The 22,307-nt window shown below is 34.5% G+C and overlaps 1 protein-coding gene across 3 annotated transcripts in view; it reads left to right on the forward strand.

Annotated features, from left to right (window-relative positions):
- LOC117410400 (tyrosine-protein kinase Blk-like) overlaps positions 1–22,307 on the forward strand; it is a 37,876-nt gene that overhangs the window by 12,523 nt on the left and 3,046 nt on the right. For 2 of the 3 annotated variants that reach the window (XM_034016904.3, XM_059025598.1), the window contains exons 2-11: positions 5,373–5,475; positions 5,956–5,992; positions 8,993–9,086; positions 9,348–9,446; positions 9,788–9,891; positions 9,971–10,120; positions 10,695–10,847; positions 15,312–15,491; positions 16,228–16,304; positions 20,839–20,989. In XM_034016904.3, coding sequence (XP_033872795.1) covers positions 5,374–5,475; positions 5,956–5,992; positions 8,993–9,086; positions 9,348–9,446; positions 9,788–9,891; positions 9,971–10,120; positions 10,695–10,847; positions 15,312–15,491; positions 16,228–16,304; positions 20,839–20,989 — 1,147 coding nt within the window. In that variant the 5' untranslated portion in view covers position 5,373. Of the gene's footprint in view, positions 1–2,949; positions 3,496–5,372; positions 5,476–5,955; positions 5,993–8,992; positions 9,087–9,347; positions 9,447–9,787; positions 9,892–9,970; positions 10,121–10,694; positions 10,848–15,311; positions 15,492–16,227; positions 16,305–20,838; positions 20,990–22,307 lie in introns of those variants that run through there. The other variant, XM_059025597.1, reaches the window with a different exon arrangement.

Here is a 22,307-nt window from a genome sequence, read left to right on the forward strand (position 1 = left end):
TGTCCTTTAAAGTGAGGAATCGATATTACAGAATGCTACAGGTTTTAAAGACCATAAGAACAATAGAAAAGTGAGGAGGTCATTCAGCCCATCACTACTGCTTCCTTTTAACTGATTGGCCCCAGGATTTTCTCTCCAATCTAAAATGTCCAGTATGTTCCTTCAAAATTCCCCACAGCAGTTCAGCAGAACTGAAGGGCAGTGGGTTCATTCAAACTTAATCTATAGCATCACAAACTACTGACCACCACTCTTCAACCACAACTCTAAACCCACTCTAACTACTGTTTGTTTGTTTTGTCATTTCTTTGGTTTTGTATGGGTGTCCACTACTGTGTTTTATTTGACACTGTGCAGGCTTACATTATCCCGGTGAGGTAGACAGGGGATGAAGAGCATTTGTTCTGTTTCAGTAATTAAATTATATGGTGACAATAAGCATGAATAAATAGTAGTTTTGTGGAGACAATAGTAGGAGTTGTGAAGACACACTTAATTTAAGTCACACAAATTCTGTCTTCATTATATTATGTCATGGTCAACTGACCTGCAGTCAGTTCATCGTTCAATGCACCATGATCTCACTAATGGTTTTGAAGAAGTTGAACCACTGGCTATGTGGTGGACAAGAGAGTTTTGCCAGGCCAGCTGGGAGGCATGACCCAGACACTTTCCCATGGTTCACATCAGAAGACAACATACAGTGCAAGTGCTTGCCTGTAAGTTTTGTATTTATTTATTTATAGTTTTTTTAGGGCCAGTGATTAACAAAACTGCCCAAATTATTTATTTTTTTCTTCTTGAAATTAATGTAAAATAAACTTTAAGAAAGACAACCCAAATGAAACAGAGGTGTCTAATTTTCCGTTTTACCTTATTCCAGTATTACAAGCTTAATTATCACTCACAGGGCATGCACATCCCCAGTAACTGGAATATAGTGCTAATGCCTTTTGCATACATTCTGAACCTCTAAGTAATTGCACTAATGATGGTTGTATCTTTAGAAAGTCTGGATTTAAATTAATATTAAATTAGTATTTTAAGCACTTTGGGATGCCTTGGCATGAAAGGCGCTATAAAAATGTATTTGATTGACTATGCAAAATAAATTTGATTGATAGTATGGACATTTGATAAAACCTGTTGTTTCACATACTGTGAATGCAGGTCACTGGAAGTAATTATCTTAAGTGATAGATATAGTATACCAACATTGGTCTAGAACAGTTTTATGAATATCAAAATGTATTTAATTCATAAAAAGACACCAGAAAACCAATGAGAATTAGCTACGTGAATTTCTTTTTCTTGGCAAAAAGGTGGGTAAGAATGTGAATGACACTGGTCGTTATGCAATTAAAGAGGAATTCAATTGAAAATCAGATGGTGAAAGCTGATCTTGATCCACTCTGCAGGCCCACCTTGCAGCCACCTCTGAGCTACAGTGTCGGAGGACACCTCACCTCTACTTACAGGCAAGCCTGCAGGCGCCTGGCCCGACCACAGCGGTCACTGGTGCGCGGTGAGCTGAGGATACCCTGGCTAACCTAAGCCCTCCCCCCTGGGCGGCACTCGGCCAATTGTGTGCCGCCCCATGGGAGCTCCCGTCCACAGTCGGCAGTGGAATAGCCTGGACTTGAACCGGCAACGTCCAGGCTATAGGGTGCATCCTGCACTCCACGCAGCGTGCCTTTACCAGATGCGCCACTCGGGAGCCCCTGCAATTTTTACTTTCATTGAGCTCCTGGCCCCAGTGTGGTCCGGTACCGTCTGGTACACCTTTAGTCTCGTCTGATAAATCTGACAGTGTTAAGCTACTGCTATGTTTAATTTCTGTTGGTAAGAGGTATGAGTAAGACTTTCTTTCTTCAATTAAAGACTTCAGAATCAGAATTATAAGTCCACATCTTGCATTTCGACCCACTGGAGTCTGTCAATATTTCTGAAAGCTTTTCATCCCTTTTTTTAAAAACATTAAATCAAGTGACAAATCATACAGTGAATCAACTACAAACCATCGTTAATAAAACATGCCTACTGTAGCCTTCTGAAAATGTTGTAATTTAATGTAGATATATATAAGAATAACAATGAATAATAAATAACACATATGTATATTTACATATCAATTAATGAATTATTATGTAAACAGATGGGTAGGTTCATCTACCTCTCATTCAGAACCATGAACAGCTCGTGTTCGCAACGTTCCTACGGGCAGCAGTGTGGAGTAGTGGTTAGGGCTTTGGACTCTTGACCAGAGGGTCGTGGGTCCAATCCTTGGTAGGGGACACTGTTGCTGTACCCTTGAGCAAGGTACTTTACCTAGATTGCTCCAGTAAAAACCCGACTGTATAAATGGGTAATTGTATGTAAAAATAATGTGATATCTTGTAACAATTGTAAGTCGCCCTGGATAAGGGCGTCTGCTAAGAAATAAATAATAATAATAATACTTCGAGTTCTGCCACTGCAAAAACTAGGCTATGTAAAATATATCAAATAATCTTTAAATATACATCTGTATCTGTAAGAAGCTATTTAATATGTATTCGTATGTGTTACCGGGTGGGACTAAAGATGTGTCAGACAGTACCGGACAGGACTAAAGATGTATCGGACAGTACCGGACGGGACTAAAAGTGTGTCGGACGGTATCTGACGGGACTAAAAGTGTGTCAGACAGTACCGGACGGGATTAAGTGTGTCAGACAGGACTAAAAGTGTGTTGGACGGTATCTGATGGGACTATAAGTGTGTCAGACAGGACTAAAAGTGTGTCAGACAGTACCGGACGGGACTAAAAGTGTGTCGGACAGGACTAAAAGTGTGTCGGACGGTATCTGACGGGACTAAAAGTGTGTCGGACAGTATCGGACGGGACTAAAAGTGTGCCCAAGCAACTGAATACGGAATTCAGTTCAGACCACTGTGGAGACCCACGGACAGTGATACGCGAAAGGCTTGTGAAAAATACTATCGCCAGAACCTGTTCATAACACTACTGGACTTCTGTACATCTCAAATGAAGGAGCATTTTACGAAACACAGAGCCGTCCTTGCCGTCCTCTTAATTGCATCCTCCCTTGTAATGTTCATATGCTAACTGAAGACTCTGCAGAGTTTCTTTCAAACCTATACCCAGATGATGTCATATCCACTTTGGCAATAATGGAATCCGAAATTGCAACATGGTCTAAACGGGCAAATACTTGACCTGTTCCACATAGATGCTTTGAATAACTGCAACAAAACATTTCTTTACGAACATTTCCAGCTACTGCACATTTTTGCAACACTCATGTGGAGAGACGCTTCTCCAGATTGTCAAGAATTAAAACTAAATCGAGGAATAAAATGTCAGAATCTAGACTGAACGGACTGACTCTGCTCTCAGAACACAGAAACATTGAAGTATCCCCTGATGAAATAAAAAAAAAACACATTTTCAGCTGGAAACAGAAGATTAGACATGGTTCTGTAAATTTCAAGGTGTTTTTTCTTTAATACGATTTACTTATTTTGAATATTTTGATAATGTAATAATTGTGTGTATAGTATAGTGTAAGAAACGTAGTTCATGGTAGTAGTTCATAGCTTTATGCCCTCTAAGTAGATGAAATTGAAATCCAGTTTGATCATAATAGGGGCAAAAGGAGATGACAGAAACGTGACATTTGAATTACTTATTTTTAATGAAGTGTTTAAATCATTACAATGTCAAATGGACCTATGCGTTCAAATTGTTTTCAGTTGTGGACAGACGTTCTTTGCTTTATTGTTTCGTATAATCGGAGGTGTTCTAGATTGAGACAAGCTGTCTCTTTTTGTTGAAGTGTTAAGCACAACATCGTTTTCGACTATTGGATGTTAAAATATGTTTTTGCTTTACAATATATTCTGAGCATTGTGCACGCAATAAGAAAGTAGTTTGCCTGTCGCCTCGCTGTTGTTACTGATTTGAAAAATTCAAAAACGCCTGCCTCCACCCTGCCCCCGAAACAAAATCCTGGTTACGCCACTGAATGTAGGTACACAAAAATGTGAATAATTGATAAATAAATAAATCAATCTATTATATCAGGACATTTTGGACTACAAGTCCTTCTTTAGCTGGATGGAAAAAGCAGTTCTGTAAACAAGCTGTATAAGAAGACAACGATTATTATTGCTAAAGGTGACTCAACTAGCTATTAATTTCATTTTCCTTGTCAGAGTATAAATACTTTTGAATAGCATTTTTGGAGTTTTGCAAAACAATCCCTGAAGTAAATAACTGTAGACATCTATTTCTTGTAACTTTTTTTCCTCCTCAACAAAAGCAAAACTTTTGCTACAAAAGATTTTGGTAACGCTTCATATTGCCTGGCATAAACGAATATTAAATAGATATGCAATTGCATATTAAATTAATGTTAAATTAATATTTAATGAATATGCAATAGCTGGTTTCTTGCTAAACATTAACCAAATGTCGATTGAAAATGTAATTGCATATCACGTCCATTTATATTACGTTTTGTTACTCTTGAAAATTAAAAATACAGTTAATCTGACTTAAATGTTAATGGAAAGTAACTAAGGAATAATTGAAAGTAAATTTAATATCAATTGCATATTAATTTAACATTTTTTAATATGAAAATTCATATCTCTTTAAAATTAATTTATGCCACACAATGTAAAGCGTTACCAAGATTTTTCCTATAATTATTTGTTTTCGAGAAATTTTTAGAAAAATATACATTTTCATTGTGGTATGTAAACATTGGACTACAACTGTGTGTGTGTGTGTGTGTGTATATATATATATATATATATATATATATATATATATATATATATATATATATATATATATATATATATATATATATATAAGAAAGTTGTTTGCTGTTGATGCCACAGTTATTGGTAATGATAAAAAGATCTGCTTATGACAAACTGCTGAAGCATGATAAGATCATGTTTAGATGGATTGTGGTTGTTGCTTTCTGATGCAATTGATGTTACCTACACCAAAGAGGAAAGTATTCATATTATTTTCACTTTTAGCTTGTGAATTTTAACTGGCCAACAGGCAGAACGCCAAACTCCTTGCACTATATGATCTGGTTTTATAATTCAGTACTTCATTCAAGCAGAAAACTTTATTCTTCCAGCTCTCTGAAATATGAACTATTTGAATATACTAGGGATGGTTATTAAACTGCAAAAACAGCTTTGGAAACCTAGAATCTGGGAATTGGCTGATCAAAAAGAGATACAATAACCTGTATCTTTAAATGTTGACAAATCAGTCAGGATTTGGTAAAAAAAATGTATACATTTGCTTATGAACTAATGTGCCTTGTCTTGCTATTTTTAAGGATGGGTTGCACTGGCAGTAGTCAGCAGAAGGCGCAAAACAATCAGTTCGGTGGAGCAAATGGGCTGCCAGACAATACATACCCCCTCCGTGGACCTCTTGCTGTAAGTTAAAAAATAAATAAAGTATGATTTGACCAGGCCTTATCTAGCGAAATAAAGCATGCTATAAAAACAGCTTGTTGCATGAATAGAAGTGAGACTATTAGAGGGGCAACCACACGCTCTCAAACGGAAAACATTCTATTTATTTAGAGATATATACTAGACAGTACTGTCACAAACTTGACACATTCAAATGAATTAAATTAATAATTAAGTGTCTTATCAACAGTAAATATGTTCATAGCTTTAAAAAGCATCTTTGAATGCTATATATCTAAATTGTAAAAACCTGCATAGATGTTGATTTTCAATGTGTATAGATAATAATCCATAAAAGAGACTTTAGTCAACCTCTAAATCTCTTCTTCTTCTTCTTCTTCTTCTTCTTCTTCTTCTTCTTCTTCTTCTTCTTCTTCTTCTTTATAATAATAATAATCTAGCTGCGACTATATCTAATCTAACTACTATTGTATTTTACAGCTTCCAGTTGATCCGAGAATACATCCTCCAGAACATGGTAAATTATGCACGTTACATATGTCAATATATTATTAAACGCTGGATGTCATGCTGTAACAATATGTCTCTCTATTTCTGAAGAATTAGGCCTACATTTTAATAGTGCGATCCTTAGAAAGTATACAATAAACTATGATAACTGTGTGTGATTAATTAATGCTAGCACTGCATAAAATGGCTAAACCATCAGTTATCTTTAGCAGTGCCATAATTTCTTGTGCACTTCTTGGATCAAATGCAAGGGTTGAGTTTGCTTCAAAGTTTCTATCAATAAAATGAATCCATGGTTCCTCAGTACCGATCTATTTTTAAAGACTAATTGCTATATTTTCAAAGCTTTTTATTCCAAACTTGAATATAGGATGCAGTGTTTTACTTATTTTACAGTATCTCATACATACAGTATGTTCTTTACCAAGTTATGTTAATTTAGTTTACTAAAGCTCAAACTTTTATACTATAGTTACATGCAATAGTTTTGTACAACACTGTGTGATAATGTTGGCTATTATTATTATTATTATTATTATTATTATTATTATTATTATTATTATTATTATTTTAAATGCCTGCATGAAGGTACTGAACTGTTCTACATTTTAATGCATTTCTACTTAATATAAAGCTAATTGAAATTAGTTAATTCTGCCATTTTTGTCCTTGTACCAGTGGCAGCATTGTGATCCAAAATTATCAAATTGAACACTGCCCCACAATATTCAAGATTAGCCAATTGGGTAATTTCCATGGAAAAAGAAGAAAAAAAGTCTCACCTTTTTCTATTTTGGTAGTACTTTTGGTTTGTGTGTGTTTCTATGTAATTTTCTTTTAGCCTGAGAAATTCTCTTTCTAAATGCAAATAACCTAATTACTATTAAAACACAAGAGGGTATATTTAAATGTTTGTGTCTGAGTTCCAACGTGGCCTTGTGCGACTACTGATATCGTGCAGCTTTCTTAAACTGGGTTTCCACAAAGTTGTAAGGTCTTAAAACATTGACAGCGCAGCCTGCCTTATTTGGCCACAGAATAAAAATAAAAATGTATACTAACCGTGTATTACTTGCTAAACATGTTTCGACTGCATGTATATTTATTATAAACCTATTAAACACGTAGCATGCATATATATATATATATATATATATATATATATATATATATATATATATATATATATATATGTACACGTTTTCCTACAGAACCGTAACTTCAGCAATCCTGATCCATATAGTCTATGAACGAAGCTAACTACCAGCACTTTAGGTTAATGATAATATGATCTAGTCCAAATGTTTATTACAGTACATTTAAATACTGGTAGGCTACCCCACTCACCCACATTTCCCACTACATATGTGTGTGTGTGTGTGTGTGTGTGTGGATGTGTGTTTTGCGATTGATTACTGGGATAATCTTACATCGGTTTCAAAACTGCTGAATTGACAACACGCACATGCTGTCCTCATAGGGATGAACCACTCTGTTCGCCCTCCCTACTACGACGACTACGACTATTACTACTAGTAATAAATTCCTGAATCCGAATAATTCCGCAGGGACAGTGGACTTTCTGCAACTGTGTTATGTCTTGCAGCAAGCTAATGTTAAGCCTGTGTTTTTTTTTTGTTTTTTTTTTTTAACAAATTCAGTGGAACCAACCGTTTTTTTCTTTTCATGTTTTCTTTCTTCTTAAAACAAATCTTCCTCAAGGAATTAGGTTTAAGAGGTTTGACTTTAAAGTATGTGGATACTCAAGCCTGGTGGTGTCGATAGCATGCAGTCATAATAAGGCCACTGGCAACAAATTCCCAGTATTGCTAATTTAATACATAGATACTACTTAACTTAAGGCTGCTGTGCAGTGTATTGCATCTCAGGGGACAGAAAAGTCTAAGTTTAAAGCAAGCGGCTATCCGATTACCAAACACGAAGATAACAAAAGTGTAATAGGAGGAACAAAAATATCTGTGCTTTGCAAAGGGCTTTGTTATTAATTTATGTATCTATTGCAAAGGGCTGCATTTTTTTTATTTGTTATAGCTTCAGTATTTTTTTTTTATAACGTTGCTTATAAAATAACCAAACTATAAAGCACTATCATTTTACGAGTCAAATGGCAATAATTTGAAACGTTGAATAAATTGTGTCACATAGAAAAAAATGAATGTGAGAGGTATGTAAACCCCTCCTATTGTATACTTATCTTTTCCTATTTGGTCAAAGAACCTCTCAGATAATATAGGATTGCTTGGTGGTACGGCCTTTACGTATAGTAGAAAGTAGCGTGAGAAATGAAATTTTCACTGCTAAAGTCTTATAAGCATGATGTATGACTTCTGGACATGTTTCCATGCAAAAAAAATAAAAATAAAATGATATGGCTTTTTAGCATGAGAAGATGATTTACCCACCCCTTAAAGTCGTACAATGTTTTAGACGTGCACTTTCTATAGCACGTGGAATGTGCGAGGTATTTGCGTGGAATGTGCATGGAATGTGCGTGGTACGTCACATAAACAATGACTCTGGAGAGCGAGTATCGACTTTCTAAGCTGTATGGAAACCCGACCACTTTCTGATACTTTCCACAGAGATTCTGAGATGTTGCTTTGGTAATAATGTAGCTAATGATGTTGTTAATACAGTAAATGTCTTCAATGAATCAATCTTTTGGCAGAGCCTGAAGCCCTCTGTTTATAGCTTATAGAGTTTTGACCTAGTCCTGAACTATGCAAAGTGCAGACCAGATCAAACCCAACAACACATTATTAAAACTAGTGGTAATACAGTAGCAACAATGTGAACTGCAATAAGAAAATAATGTAGCAGAGGAGAGATCGGCACAGTGATGTATTTTTATTTTAGAAGACCAGTTGGAGATGATTTTGAATTTGATCATAAGATGTTATATGTTATAAGATGATATATATACTGTGTATATATTTTTTTACATTACTATATTTGTACAAGTAAAAGGTTTGTTCTTTACTTCTAGATGAGAAAATTGTTATTGCTCTGCACAATTATGAGCCAGTTAACGAACATGACCTGCAGTTCAATAAAGGGGATAAACTTAAAATTTTAAAAGAGTAAGTGACTTTTTATAAACTATACAGTATGCTGTGTTCACAATACGTTTTTGTGATGTTACACTGTAGTGTTTATTTTGGTAACACTTGTGGTTTTGTGTGTCTAAAATATAATCTGAAATATAATAACAATAAATGTTAAAATGTGTTTCAAATATGTTCCATGAGATTTATGTTTCATTTTTAAACATTAGGTGTAAGATCTATGCGTTGACCCAGTCATGCAAGGCAATATTAAATGATGGTTGTTGTATTTTCCAGTAATGGGGACTGGTGGCTGGCAAAGTCCTTAGTATCTGGAAAGGAGGGGTATATTCCAAGTACTTATACAACACGACTGGATACCTTGGAGGAGGAAAGGCACGTTCTTTATTCAAATTTGTTTTCTGGTATTAGAAATGAACTATAACTTGTACTGAATGTTCAGTACAATATTATTCCTGTAGAGTGTTTAAGAGTTTGGTGAATTTCGAAAGTGAATGTATGGAATTCTGTTTCTGTGTTTGAAATTGTTGGTTACTTAACACTATAATGGAGTGTATTACAGATATTGCGAATAATAACCTTAATACCACATCACCCCAACAGTGCATATATACACTGGTAACCATTGTAAAGCATTATATAAAATAAGTCACTGAGAGATTGAGCTATTTTTATTTTTACACAATTAAAATGTTTACAATCTTTTATAAATGCAGATGGTTCTTTAAAAATTTAAGCCGGAAAGAAACGGAACGGCTGCTCCTCGCCCCAGGGAACAAACCAGGAGCCTTTCTGATTAGAGAGAGTGAAACAACCAAAGGTGGGTCTCTCCCCAAGCTGAGTCTGCTTTGAATTAGTTTAATATGTGATGTCATATACTAATGCCGCTTTATTTCCAGGAGCCTTCTCCCTGTCTGTGAGGGATCCCTCTTCATCACACGGAGATGTAGTCAAACACTACAAGATCCGTTCTCTAGACAAAGGTGGCTATTACATCTCCCCTAAGATTTCCTTCCCTTCTCTGAAACAGCTGGTGCAACATTACTCAAGTAAGTATTTTCTCACAAGGAAGTCCTAGCAGTTAAACATAGCAACACTCAGATAAGATAGACAAGTATCCTCCCATGCTTCCACATCACCCCACCCCTGAGAATAAAACTCAAAAGGCAGAATCTTGGGAAGAGCTTCTTTCTGGGTTATAGGCATACAGCACCATGTGTACACAATGCTCGCCTATTTCAATAAATTGCTATCCTAAACTACATTTTATTATACCTTTTTTTGTACCATAGTAAAAACAAGGCAATGCTTAAGGGTCAAAAAGACTTTCCTTCACATGGTACAATTTGAACTCACTGTTTGGAACTTTTAATAGACAGCTATCTTCATGAAACAAAGTTTCTTTAACACTTTATTGAACTGAAGACACTTAATGAATTTCAATAGTGGAAAACTGTTTGTATGGAAGATGCAGTATACACTGCAATATAATGTTGTATGCAAACTTATTGTTGTCCATGCCATATTTTTTAATAATTGCAATATTGGGTTAAACAAATACATGTCACAGTAACACACAGTCCCCGTTGTTCACTGTATGCCTTTTCTTGCATGGCTTTCTAGAAGAATCAGACGGTCTGTGCCAGCGACTGACGCTGCCCTGCAAAGCTCCAGTACCCCTGACACCATGGGGGCAGGACGAGTGGGAGATCCCCAGAGAGACCCTTAAGATGGTGAAAAAACTCGGCGCAGGGCAGTTTGGGGAGGTGTGGATGGGTGAGTTCTGTTCTTCATAGGGATGATGTCCTGTACTTTATCTTTCCCCACACCACTTCACAACGACAGCCACTAATGTTCATTTGTCCAAAACTTTTGTTTACTTGGCATAAAGTTTTCTGCTACACATACAGTATGTGTTTATAAATTAAAAAGAGGGAAGCCTTTTATTTAATTTGAACGACTGTAACTTACCTCTGGTCTAACCTACTAGTTATATATATATATATATATATATATATATATATATATATATATATATATATATATATATATATATATATATATATTATATGTATTACATTTTATTTATCTGCATCATTTATTTTACAGTCCTCACCTATTTGTGTTCTTGTTTTTAGTGGGACTTCACATCATCATTGCAAATACTATACATGGCCCCTCACATACAAAAACATGTTACCCACTGAAATCAGGAGAAATCATTGTTGCCCAGTGCTAAAAACGACATTGTCAGATACAAAACCATTTAAATTGTTACACTCAGAATGTTTGTGGTGGAAACAGTATACAGTTGGGTAAGAGGGCATTACTGGTCAATTTTGAGACAGCTTGACTGTAAAGCTATTAAGTGCAATACATTGTCCTTTGATCTGTTCTGTATTTTTCTACAAATTATATTGCAAGGAGATTTTCTGGCCAGATGATAAATCAGTCCATGTAAGTGTTTCCTTCATCAATGAATGTTGGAGTGATGACATCATAATTAAGCACTGCCCTCCTAATAAAGAAAACTAAAAAGAGATCTAAATCCACAAGATACCTTCACACTTTGTCATTTGCATAAACATTTAGTCTGCCTCAAGAACTGATGATTGTTTGAAATCATAGATGACCCTGCATTTAAACATTAAATCATACCATTTTCATAACATACTGTAAATCTACACTGCATATGACCATATTTATAGTTATAGTCATACTTATTTACATTTATGGACTCATGTCTACCAGTACAATACAATTGCATGTATGTTAACTGTATATGAAAGTTAAAAATAAATAAATAAATAAATCCTATATACAGCTATGGCCAAAACTAATTTTGCTTCATAAAGTTGAATGAAACCTTCTGAATAATGTCAACATATTGAATTACATACCGCTTTGTAGTTTTTCATATACTAAAAAAATATTAAATGTGACATTTTGAAATCTAACATGAAATACAGTACTACTTGTACTATTATGGCTTCTGTTAGACTTTTGCGATATCATTGAGCAGTTTCTTTAATTACATGATGTTGAATAAAAAATCTAAATTGTGTTATTTTTTTTTGTGTCTATTCCTAACATTCTCGGTTTAGCAAAGCTTTTGGCCATAGCTGTATATGTACTGTATACAGCTACCAACCTTGCTTTCATTAGCATATTTCCATTACACAAACAGCAGTACAGTGGTTTTGAGGGTAGGACATTAAAAATAGCTGCATTTCAAATCAAACAAGCATACTTTCAGGGAATGTATGCAGTCTACTGGTGTGTGACCGCATTATAAGAGCACTCTGTGCTATATATATGAAGAATAAATGGGCCAAGCTACCTGAGGTGTATAGCTTTCTGCAAAAGGCTGTCTGAATATTATTATTATTATTATTATTATTATTATTATTATTATTATTATTATTATTATTATTATTATTATTATTATTAGTTTATTTAGCAGATGCCTTTATCCAAGGCGACTTACAGAGACTAGGGTGTGTGAACTATGCATCAGCTGCAGAGTCACTTACAATTACGTCTCACCCGAAAGACGGAGCACAAGGAGGTTAAGTGACTTGCTCAGGGTCAGGTATATATATATATACGGTTGTAGTCAAAAGTTTACATATCCCAATGGAAATTTATAATTTCTAGAAATTTCTAGAAAACATGTAATTATAAGTCTTTTGTAGCAAAAGTTTTGCTTTTGTGGATGAGGAAAAAAAGTTACAAGAAATAGAATTATTTATTTCAGCAATTTTTTTGCAAAACTCCAAAAATGCTATTTCAAAAGTATTTATACCCTGACAAGGAAAATGAAATTAATAGCTAGTTGAGGCACCTTTAGCAATAATAATCATTGTCGTGTTGGAACGCCCAGTTGCGCTTTAAACCAAGTTTTGTAGTGGATGGTTTCAGATGATTGGCCAATATCTTTTGGTATGCTATGGAATACATTTTACCATGTATAGGAACTAAATTTCCTGTGCTATTAGAGGAAAAACAGTCCCATAAATTGATATTACCACCTCCATGCTTGACAGTAGGTATGGTGTTCTTTTTTTTGTACTCCTCACCAGACTTTCTCCAAATGTAACGACTATCAGCATGATCAAATAGCTCGATTTTTGTTTCATCACTCCACAAAACCTTTGACCAGAACTCATATCCATCATTCAAATGCCATTTTGCAAACTTTAAGCGATTTCCCTTGTGACGTTTTCCTAAGAGTGGCTTTTCCTTGGCCTGCGACCATTGAGACCTTCACCATGCAATACTCGTCCTATGGTTGAAATGGAAACCCCAGTCCCACTTGCAGCCAATTCACTTTGAAATCTTTGGCATTCAATCTTGGATTGTTATTAACCTTCCTCACAATTCTTCTGTTTGTTCTTAGTGAAAGAACCTTCTTTCTGCCAGACCAAGGGAGCGTTGTGACAGTACCATGAGTCTTGTACTTCTTGATAATAGAAACAATAGTTGAAATTGGGATAATCAAATGCTTGGAAATGTTCTTGTATCCTTCTCCAGCTTTATGACTTATCCACAAAGCAAAACTTTTGCTACAAAAGATTTTGATTTTGAGAAATTTGTAGAAATTATACATTTCCATTGGGGTATGTAAACTTTTGACTACAACTGTATATATATATATATATATATATATATATATATATATATATATATATATATATATATATATATATATATATATATATATATATATATAGTATAACTGGTCCAGTACAGATACGCCTCATATAATTTACTCTGATGAAAATAACAAAGTATTTGATGTAATATTGAAAGACCCTGTAGCCTTTGAGCATCATTAATCATTGTATTATTCTCAATAAGCATACCAGGTGCATGCAGCTTATTGTGGTGGTTAAGGAAGACAAACAGTCCAGTCAAAACTAATTTATTTTAAAAGCAAATTAAATTCAAAATGTCACAGTGACCCCTAGCCAGCTGTTCCCTCAGTCAGTCCTGGCATTCCTCACCATGTATTTACCCACAGGTGTAACTAACATTAAAACATCCTCACAGAAAGAATATTCAGTTCTTAAAGTGATAGTACCAACAATGCACCATACGAAGATGGACTAATACCCAATTCTGTTTCAGCAAATTGTTTTAAAAATATTATAAACAAAAGTAAAGAAATTGATACTGTTGACATTTTGCATGTTTTTGTGTACTGTATACTGTATCTATGCTGTCAATCTTTAGATTGAAATGATCTTCAAAGCCTCAGTGCTTTATTCAAATGATCCACAAACAGAACTCCTCCAGAGCAGCCTTAACTTATCTATCAGACTCAGACCTGAATGCTGATTCTGGATTCATATCTATGAAATATCCATCCAGTTCCATAATGTTTCATTTAATGTATTTATTTGTCAGGGACGCATAAAATATATAATATTAGTGTCATGCAAACATTACAAGAGTACTGTACACTCGATTTAACTAATGGTCCCCAGTCAGGCATTGTTTTTAGAAACACTTCCATGAAATGATTCTTATTTCTTCATATTTTATACATTTCACACAACCTTCAATGGTAATGCAGTGACATACTGTTTTTTGTAAATTGATGTCAACACATCAAACTTTAAGAAGATACATCTTTCTTGTGCACCTTAGACTTACGTGAAAAAAAAATTAAACACTTCACCCCCAATACTGTATATGACTTTTCTGCAGTGTTTATAATGTGTAGCACATTGCACAGCTGGTTTGTAGAACATGCACACTTGTATAATCCCATAAGTTTATATCAGGGATGATGAACAGATGGGCTGCTTGAAAATCGGAGAGCTCAATTTGCTTGCTAACCACTACTTTATTTAGGGTAACTTTCCCTCCTGAAAAATACTGTAACTGTTGGTGAGCTGGTGACCATCATGGGAATTGAAATAGAGATTTACCAGTTTCGTACTGGATTGGATATAATCTCCATCACAGGTGCTCAGCAAGTGACCCAAGTGATCTATTAGAAAACAGTAATAAATTAATGTTTTCTATCAATCAATTAAGCCAGCAACATTGAGACCTGTAAACTCATCGCCCTGAAATCCAGAGTGTTTACAGGAACTGCTTTGAAACAGCTTTTACATTAAACTTTGACAGTCATTTTTTTCCCCCAGATCAGGTTCCTTGGTGAATTTCCAGTGAAAAATGGTATATACAGTATTTCCTACTGTAGAACTTAAATGTTGCTTGTCCTTACAGGATATTATAAGAACAACCAAAAAGTTGCCATCAAGTCCTTGAAGGAAGGCAGCATGCCCGCTGAAGCTTTCCTGGAAGAGGCCAACCTAATGAAGCAAATGCAGCATAGCAAGCTGGTGCAGCTCTATGCTGTCGTTACCAAGGATCCGATACTAATTGTTACGGAGTTCATGGTGAATGGTAAGACATTCCTTATGTGGAATTTAAGGAAAAACATGCTTTATTGGGCACAAAAACTGTTTTTCTATTTAAATAACAGCAACAGTACTATATGCTGGATGTGTTCTGGAGGTCTCAGCCCCTTTTGATGGATAGATTTCCAACTCATCCACTGCTCTCCCCAAAAAACATCACAATAATGATAAGAATTCAGACAGTTAAATATTAATGAATTTTACAAATAATATGATATTTAAAAAATAAATAATCTTGTGAGGACGCTTTATAAATGTAAGTTCCATATGAAGGCAAGGTCTATATATACACCGGTAATATACATTCTACAGCCAATACACCAATAAAAAACAAACTCACTGACAATTGAAATAAGAGAAGTGAACTGCTTCTGCATTACTTTTCCATTCAATGTTAAGTTCAGCGATCTTGTATAAACACCACAAATTACAACAAGGTGAGTGATAAAAATGCGTACACAAATCCAAACCTTGCAAGTATAAAACTACTGTAGTACCTATTAGGATTCTGTCTTAAATTATCTGGCTGCTAAGACTATACATTTCAGTGGACTACATTTTTTTTATATATATATATATATATATATATATATATATATATATATATATATATATATATATATTGACCAGTTACAGGCCTAAAGTTTGTTGGGACTTGCTACTGTAGGTGATACATTTAGATATACGAAACAGGATGTGTGGTTTTTTCTCTTCCTTTGAAGGCAGTTTACTAGACTTTCTGCAAACCGATGAAGGACACAGACTGCAGCTTCCAAAACTGATTGACATGTCAGCACAGGTACGTGAAATTACTTACTTTTTTAAATGTATACCACAGCTAAAAAAGTATTTGACTGTTTAGGTGGTGGCCGTCTTTTTACTTGCTTTTAGCTGGACAGTAGATCAGTAGCATTTATAATAAGCCACACTTTTTTAAAACAAGAAAGGCAAATACATTACAATGTAAAGAGGCATACAGGCAAATAATATGTTTATGTTTTTTTAGTAATCATCATTTAACATAAACCAAGAGCTATCAGGATAGATATAACTAAATTAGGTACCTGACGTGATGGTGGTGGTGGGGAGTTGCCTGAAGCAAAAAGCAGGTAACATAACCTTACAGGGTAGAGTAAATGTAAGTGATGTAGATAAGAGGGGTCATACAGGCTGACTTGCTCTGAGCTTCTCAGAACCATAGCTAAACTTTAATACAAATAAATACATAATAAATAAATAAATAAAATGCAAATGGGTGAGAAATTGTTTTTCTTATATGTTATAAAGGAATGCATTGGGAAAGGACAAACAATAACATTTTGGCTGTTTCACTAAACAGGTCGAACTGTGAATTTGTTTTTCTTGCATGTACTGAATTAACTTTAGAGGTCATGTTGTTAATGTGTGTCCGCTAGTATACACATGTAATATCATACTTGTGAATTTTATTTTGCTTGCATGTTTGGGAAAAGTAGATACATATTTTATAAGACATCCCTAATAGCTTACATGAAAACCTGCCATGTGTTGATTGCTTGAGTAATGTAGTATAGAGATACATAAGACATTCCCCTCCAGTAGTTCAGTTCATCCACTTTATCTCACCTGTCAGATTTTTTGCTGTTCACATCTGTTTTTTCTTTTGGTCCTAAAAGCTGCTGTGAAATATGTTTAAGCCATGTTTGTGTGTAGTCACTGAAAATGGCTTGCCTGCATTTTACAATAATACTATACAGTACATGTATGTTTTTAGGAACTTAACAGAACAGCAGCTGGTTTACCTATCTGCAAGGCTGTTTGTAGTTAGCATTGCTATTAATAGAAGTAGTAACAACCGTCTGCACAGGTGCTTATCAATGTAGATAAACAACATATGAGGTAATTTGTAACCACAAATAAAATCTGCAGCTAAATATGTGATGCAAACATGACTATTTAGCAGCAGATTTTTTTTTTTGTAATTTCTAAATATGTTAAGATCATCTGAACTAAAATAAAAAGGAGGTAAAAAACTAAAGATAAAAGTACTGAAATATAAAGCATGCCAAATAACATTTACTAGGTATAAATAATAACTGGAAAGGACAACTTTGGTTGCATAGCAACATGCTATAAGGGATCGATTAAAGTAATTGTAGCTAACAAAATGATTCTAACTCTTATCTATTTAGCACTTCCATTATGTGCAATTTTTAAAGAAACTCATGTTATAGCAAATATGTATGTTTGTTTTAAAACAGGTACTTTACGTTTTGCTCACTTTGCCTTCCAGGAAGTCTGTTACTTATGTACTTCCTGGGTCATTTCACTGCCAGCTATCTTCTGGGTCAAAGCATGTTACTGGCTGAAATAATGTCACTCTATAGGAGAAACAGCTAATTGGTTATTGACAGGAAAGAAGCCAGAGAAGGGGTGGGGACAATTCCTCCTCCAGATGAAATGACCCAAGAAGTACAAATATCTAAATATCCCCTAAATTACTATGAGTGGAGTAATCTGCATTGGTACAGCTGACAGTGATTGACTGGGGGAGAGGGGGGGTGGGGGGGGGGGTGTTACACTTGTCACAAGTCACTATTACTTATTTTTATTATTTATTTCTTAGCAGACACCCTTATCCAGGACGACTTACAGTTATTAACTAACTATTATCAGGCAATATATCACATTTATTAATGTGTTAGTAAAGTAGTTTTGTATCTCAGTGATATCAGTGTACATAATACGTGGTAGACCCAATCACACACACACACACACACACACACACACACATCCACAGTCATCCACAGACACTCAGACTCCTACTCGCACAACATGAAATTCCCAATAGATATTTAAATGTATCCTATACAAACTGTTATTCAGTTTTTAGTCATTTGATAAGGCAAGATAGTAATATTACTGTTTACAATATCATACATTTTGGTAGCTACTGTTAATTGTTGAAAGAGAAAATACAATACATTGAGTTTGTATAGGGTCTTAAACAAAAATCTTTAAAAATGATGTGCCGAATGGCCTCCTCTCGCTTGTAAACTTTCTTATGTTCTTATGTTTTAGATGCATGGCACAATAGTGCTGCTGCAGCTCTAGCAATTATTATAATTCCAGTTTAGGATTTTTCGTCTTTCTTTATGCTGACATCACTGCTGTCCTTGAACTTAAATTGAAACCAGTTATCATCTGCACATTTGCTGCTTTTGTAACGAAGTTCAGATATTTTGGTGTGTGACTGGAACCTGGACACATTTTTGAGAACCGCATTAATACAGTACAGTACCAAAATAAAATTAGGTCATCAAAAGCTTAGACTGCTTTATAAAAATCATTGTTGTCTTATCCATGGAGGCACAAAAACTTAAAATACACTAAAGAGAGAGGAGTATACAGAGTGTTGCTTTTGACTGGTTCTGACAGCTTTTAAATAAGGTTCTGATTTTCAAAGTTTCAGGTTGCTTTGTGTACATTTTATTGCGGTAACATTATTGATATGGGTCGCCATAAAAATTCTTAAAAACTCACTTTGAGAAGGATACAACAACTAAAACGTGTTGAGGCATTGACATTCACTGCTTGAATGAACCCTGTAACTGTTTTAATGATGTGTTGGCATCTTGGAGTGTTTGTCCAGAATCCAGCCGCACACTGAAGCACCTGACCTTGTCCTAGAGTTACCATCTACACAATTGATGGCGTAAGTGGTAGGTAAATGTTTATAGTTCAAGGATAAAACATTGAAAGATTAATAAACCTATGCCTCAACAGTTTTGGCCGAGAGCCACAACACTTGGGAGTCTGATTTTGTCAGATTTTAGAAAGTTAGCAGTTCGACTAACTAGGTAAGTAGGCAAGTAGGCCTCCAAATAAAATCAAGATTTGATCTTAGGGGCCCAGTAGGAGGGCACATTTCCTTCTGAGCCAAAGTTCAGCCTATACCTCAGGAGGATGTTAGGGGGGCTTTGTAACTTAGTTATAGTACCTGTAATATATTTTTTAATGACTACATGTGTAAAAGAGGTGTCTAACTACAGTAGGTTAACAATCATATGTATGGTAGCTGGTAGAAGATTCTTGAATATGAAAAACAAAGAATTGTCATTGAAATAATAATAATAATAATAATAATAATAATAATAATAATAATAATAATAATAATAATAATAATAATGAGAATTACAAAAGCTTATTTCCAAATTATTTATTTTAATTCAGGACTATTTCTGCCAACATTAGCAGTTGGTTTTCTTTAGGGCTGCAGCTATAATTAGAAGGTGGTAATACTGCGATAAGAGTTGTGGCCAATCACATATGTGTTTGTGTACCACAACCCAACCCTGCCTCTATATTTTATTAACATCCGGACAGGACGTAATGTAATTTTCCATCATATTAAGCAGAGCTCAGCACTAACAAGTACAACAGTCTGTACATTAAAAAAAGAGTCTATACATCCTGTTTGAAACCACTTCATAGCTGTGTAATGTGACAGACAACCCTTCTATACCATTCTGTTAAAGGAAACAAGCAGAGCTATACCAATGTGTTGTTGAAAATAATATCTCTTAGGTGTTCAGTGGCTCATTTACAGTAACAAAAAGCACTGCTTTTAAAACTGTGAATAAAAATACTCTAAAGTCCATGTTCCATCTGTTTAATGACACATAGGACTAAATTATCAAAACTATTTACTCCAGTTCACCATTAGCACAGTTGTTTCAGAAAGGATAAACCCACCCCAAAAAGTTACCAAACCTGAAATAATCAAGAATTTAAGGGCTTGAATGAAGTATTATGTTGTTTGTTATTCATTTTAGATGTTTAAAAAAGAAAACTTTAGTAGTGATGATTTGGAGTAACTAGCTTTGAGAATGTAGCCCACAGAGTAATATAACACTTAAAAAAAAACAAAAAAAAAAAACTTTTAGTTACAGCTTTTCTGATTTAGTTTTTCTTGTGATTCAAAACTATTTAACCCAAAGGGACATTTACAAGCTAGTTTTTAAATAAAGTGTGCTAGCTTTTGTAAATAAGCCTGTCATTATTTACAATAGATCCTCAATGTCAGGCTTTACACCATTCTACTTGTAAATTCCGGTGCGTTGGTTATTAATTTTTTTCTTTTAATTTGTTTATTCTTTTAAATAGTGATACTTTAGAAGTGTTCTTTTTTCAGATTATATTGTATATATTTTAAAATATGTTTGGGGATTATTGTAGATGGCCATAAATATATTTATCTGGGTTTTGGTTTTAGTTATAAGTGTATAATAACCCATAATAAAATAAAAACATAGGTTTAATTTATTAAGTTGAATGACCTTACTCTTTCACAGATTGCAGAGGGAATGGCATACATTGAGATGAAGCATTACATTCACAGAGACTTGCGTGCTGCCAACATCCTGGTTTCAGAAACACTGACATGCAAAATTGCAGACTTTGGCCTTGCCAGGATCATTGAGACTGAATACACAGCACAGGAGGGTAAGAGCCTATTGAACAACAGTTTTTTTGCAGGTTTAAATCTCCAGCATGCAAACAGAAGTGAGGTTGAGGAGTGAATGGGTGCAGTAGAATTACCATTCACTTTCAATATATGATGTAGTAGCTGAAGGGAAAATACCCCAGAACTGTGTATAATTTATATCACGTTATGTTGTTTAGGGTTTTTCAATTGCAATGAGACTTCAAAATGCTTGTTTTTACTTTTTTATATTCGTTTATTTATGTGTTTATGCGTCTAAATCCATAGTTGGGAACCTTCTAAAACCTAGCTTCACAATTTTTTGTGTTATTTGCCTTTTTTATTAGTAAAAGTTTTGAGAGAGCATCTACATTTGTATCTATATTTAAATAATACATTCACAGACAAACGTATTGGCACCCTACACTTATATAAGATAATTCAAGGAAATATGTTAAATACAATCTTTTATTGAACATTAGCCGCTAATTTAATATGACGAAGACTAAAATGCACAATTTCTGGTAGTTTAACAAACAATCTTTATAAAAAAAAGTATTGTCACCTTTACATTAAAAATGTAAAAGAACTAATTAAACAATATATTCATTGATTGAAAACCATTACACAGTAACTAAGCTGCATCATAAAGTCAATAGCCTGAAAAAGGTAATTATTTCCAACATCTGTTGAAGAAGAACAGCAGATGATGGTCAAGACACAGGAGTTGAATTCATGTTTGAGAAAAGCACTTATAGCAAACTACAACAAAGGAAATAGCTACAGAACAGTATCAAAGAAATATGAAATAGCAAAATTCACAATCGGAGAAATAAACAAGAAGTACCACAGAACAGATTAAAATGAAATGCTTGAAAGAAGTGGACAGCCAAAGAAAATTGCAGGTACAGCACATAGCAGAATTGTCCGAGAACAAGAAAGCTAAAAAAAAAAATCAAAGATTAAAAGCCAATGACTTAAATTAAGATTTAGAAGCATCGAACATAATAGTGTATGAAAGAACTGTACAGAGTTGTATACACGTTTTATGAAAATTCATAAAACAAACTGTCTTAAATAAGCCAGGAAATATGAACAGGAATCTGAAGCATTCTTCAACAAAATAGAAAGTTTTTCCCCCAAAATGGACCATAATATGTTTGGAGAAAAAAGGGGAAAGCCTTCAGTGAAGAAAATGTGGTACCTAGAGTTAAACATAGAGGTGTTTCAATCATGATATGTTTTGGCAGTTACGAATGCAGCCATGTATCAAAACATTCTACACAGGACAATGATAACATCTGCTCGTAGGCTGATTGGCAAACAGTTTATCTTCCA

Source organism: Acipenser ruthenus, chromosome 6, assembly GCF_902713425.1.
Source record: "Acipenser ruthenus chromosome 6, fAciRut3.2 maternal haplotype, whole genome shotgun sequence".
NCBI classification, from domain to species: Eukaryota; Metazoa; Chordata; class Actinopteri; order Acipenseriformes; family Acipenseridae; genus Acipenser; species Acipenser ruthenus.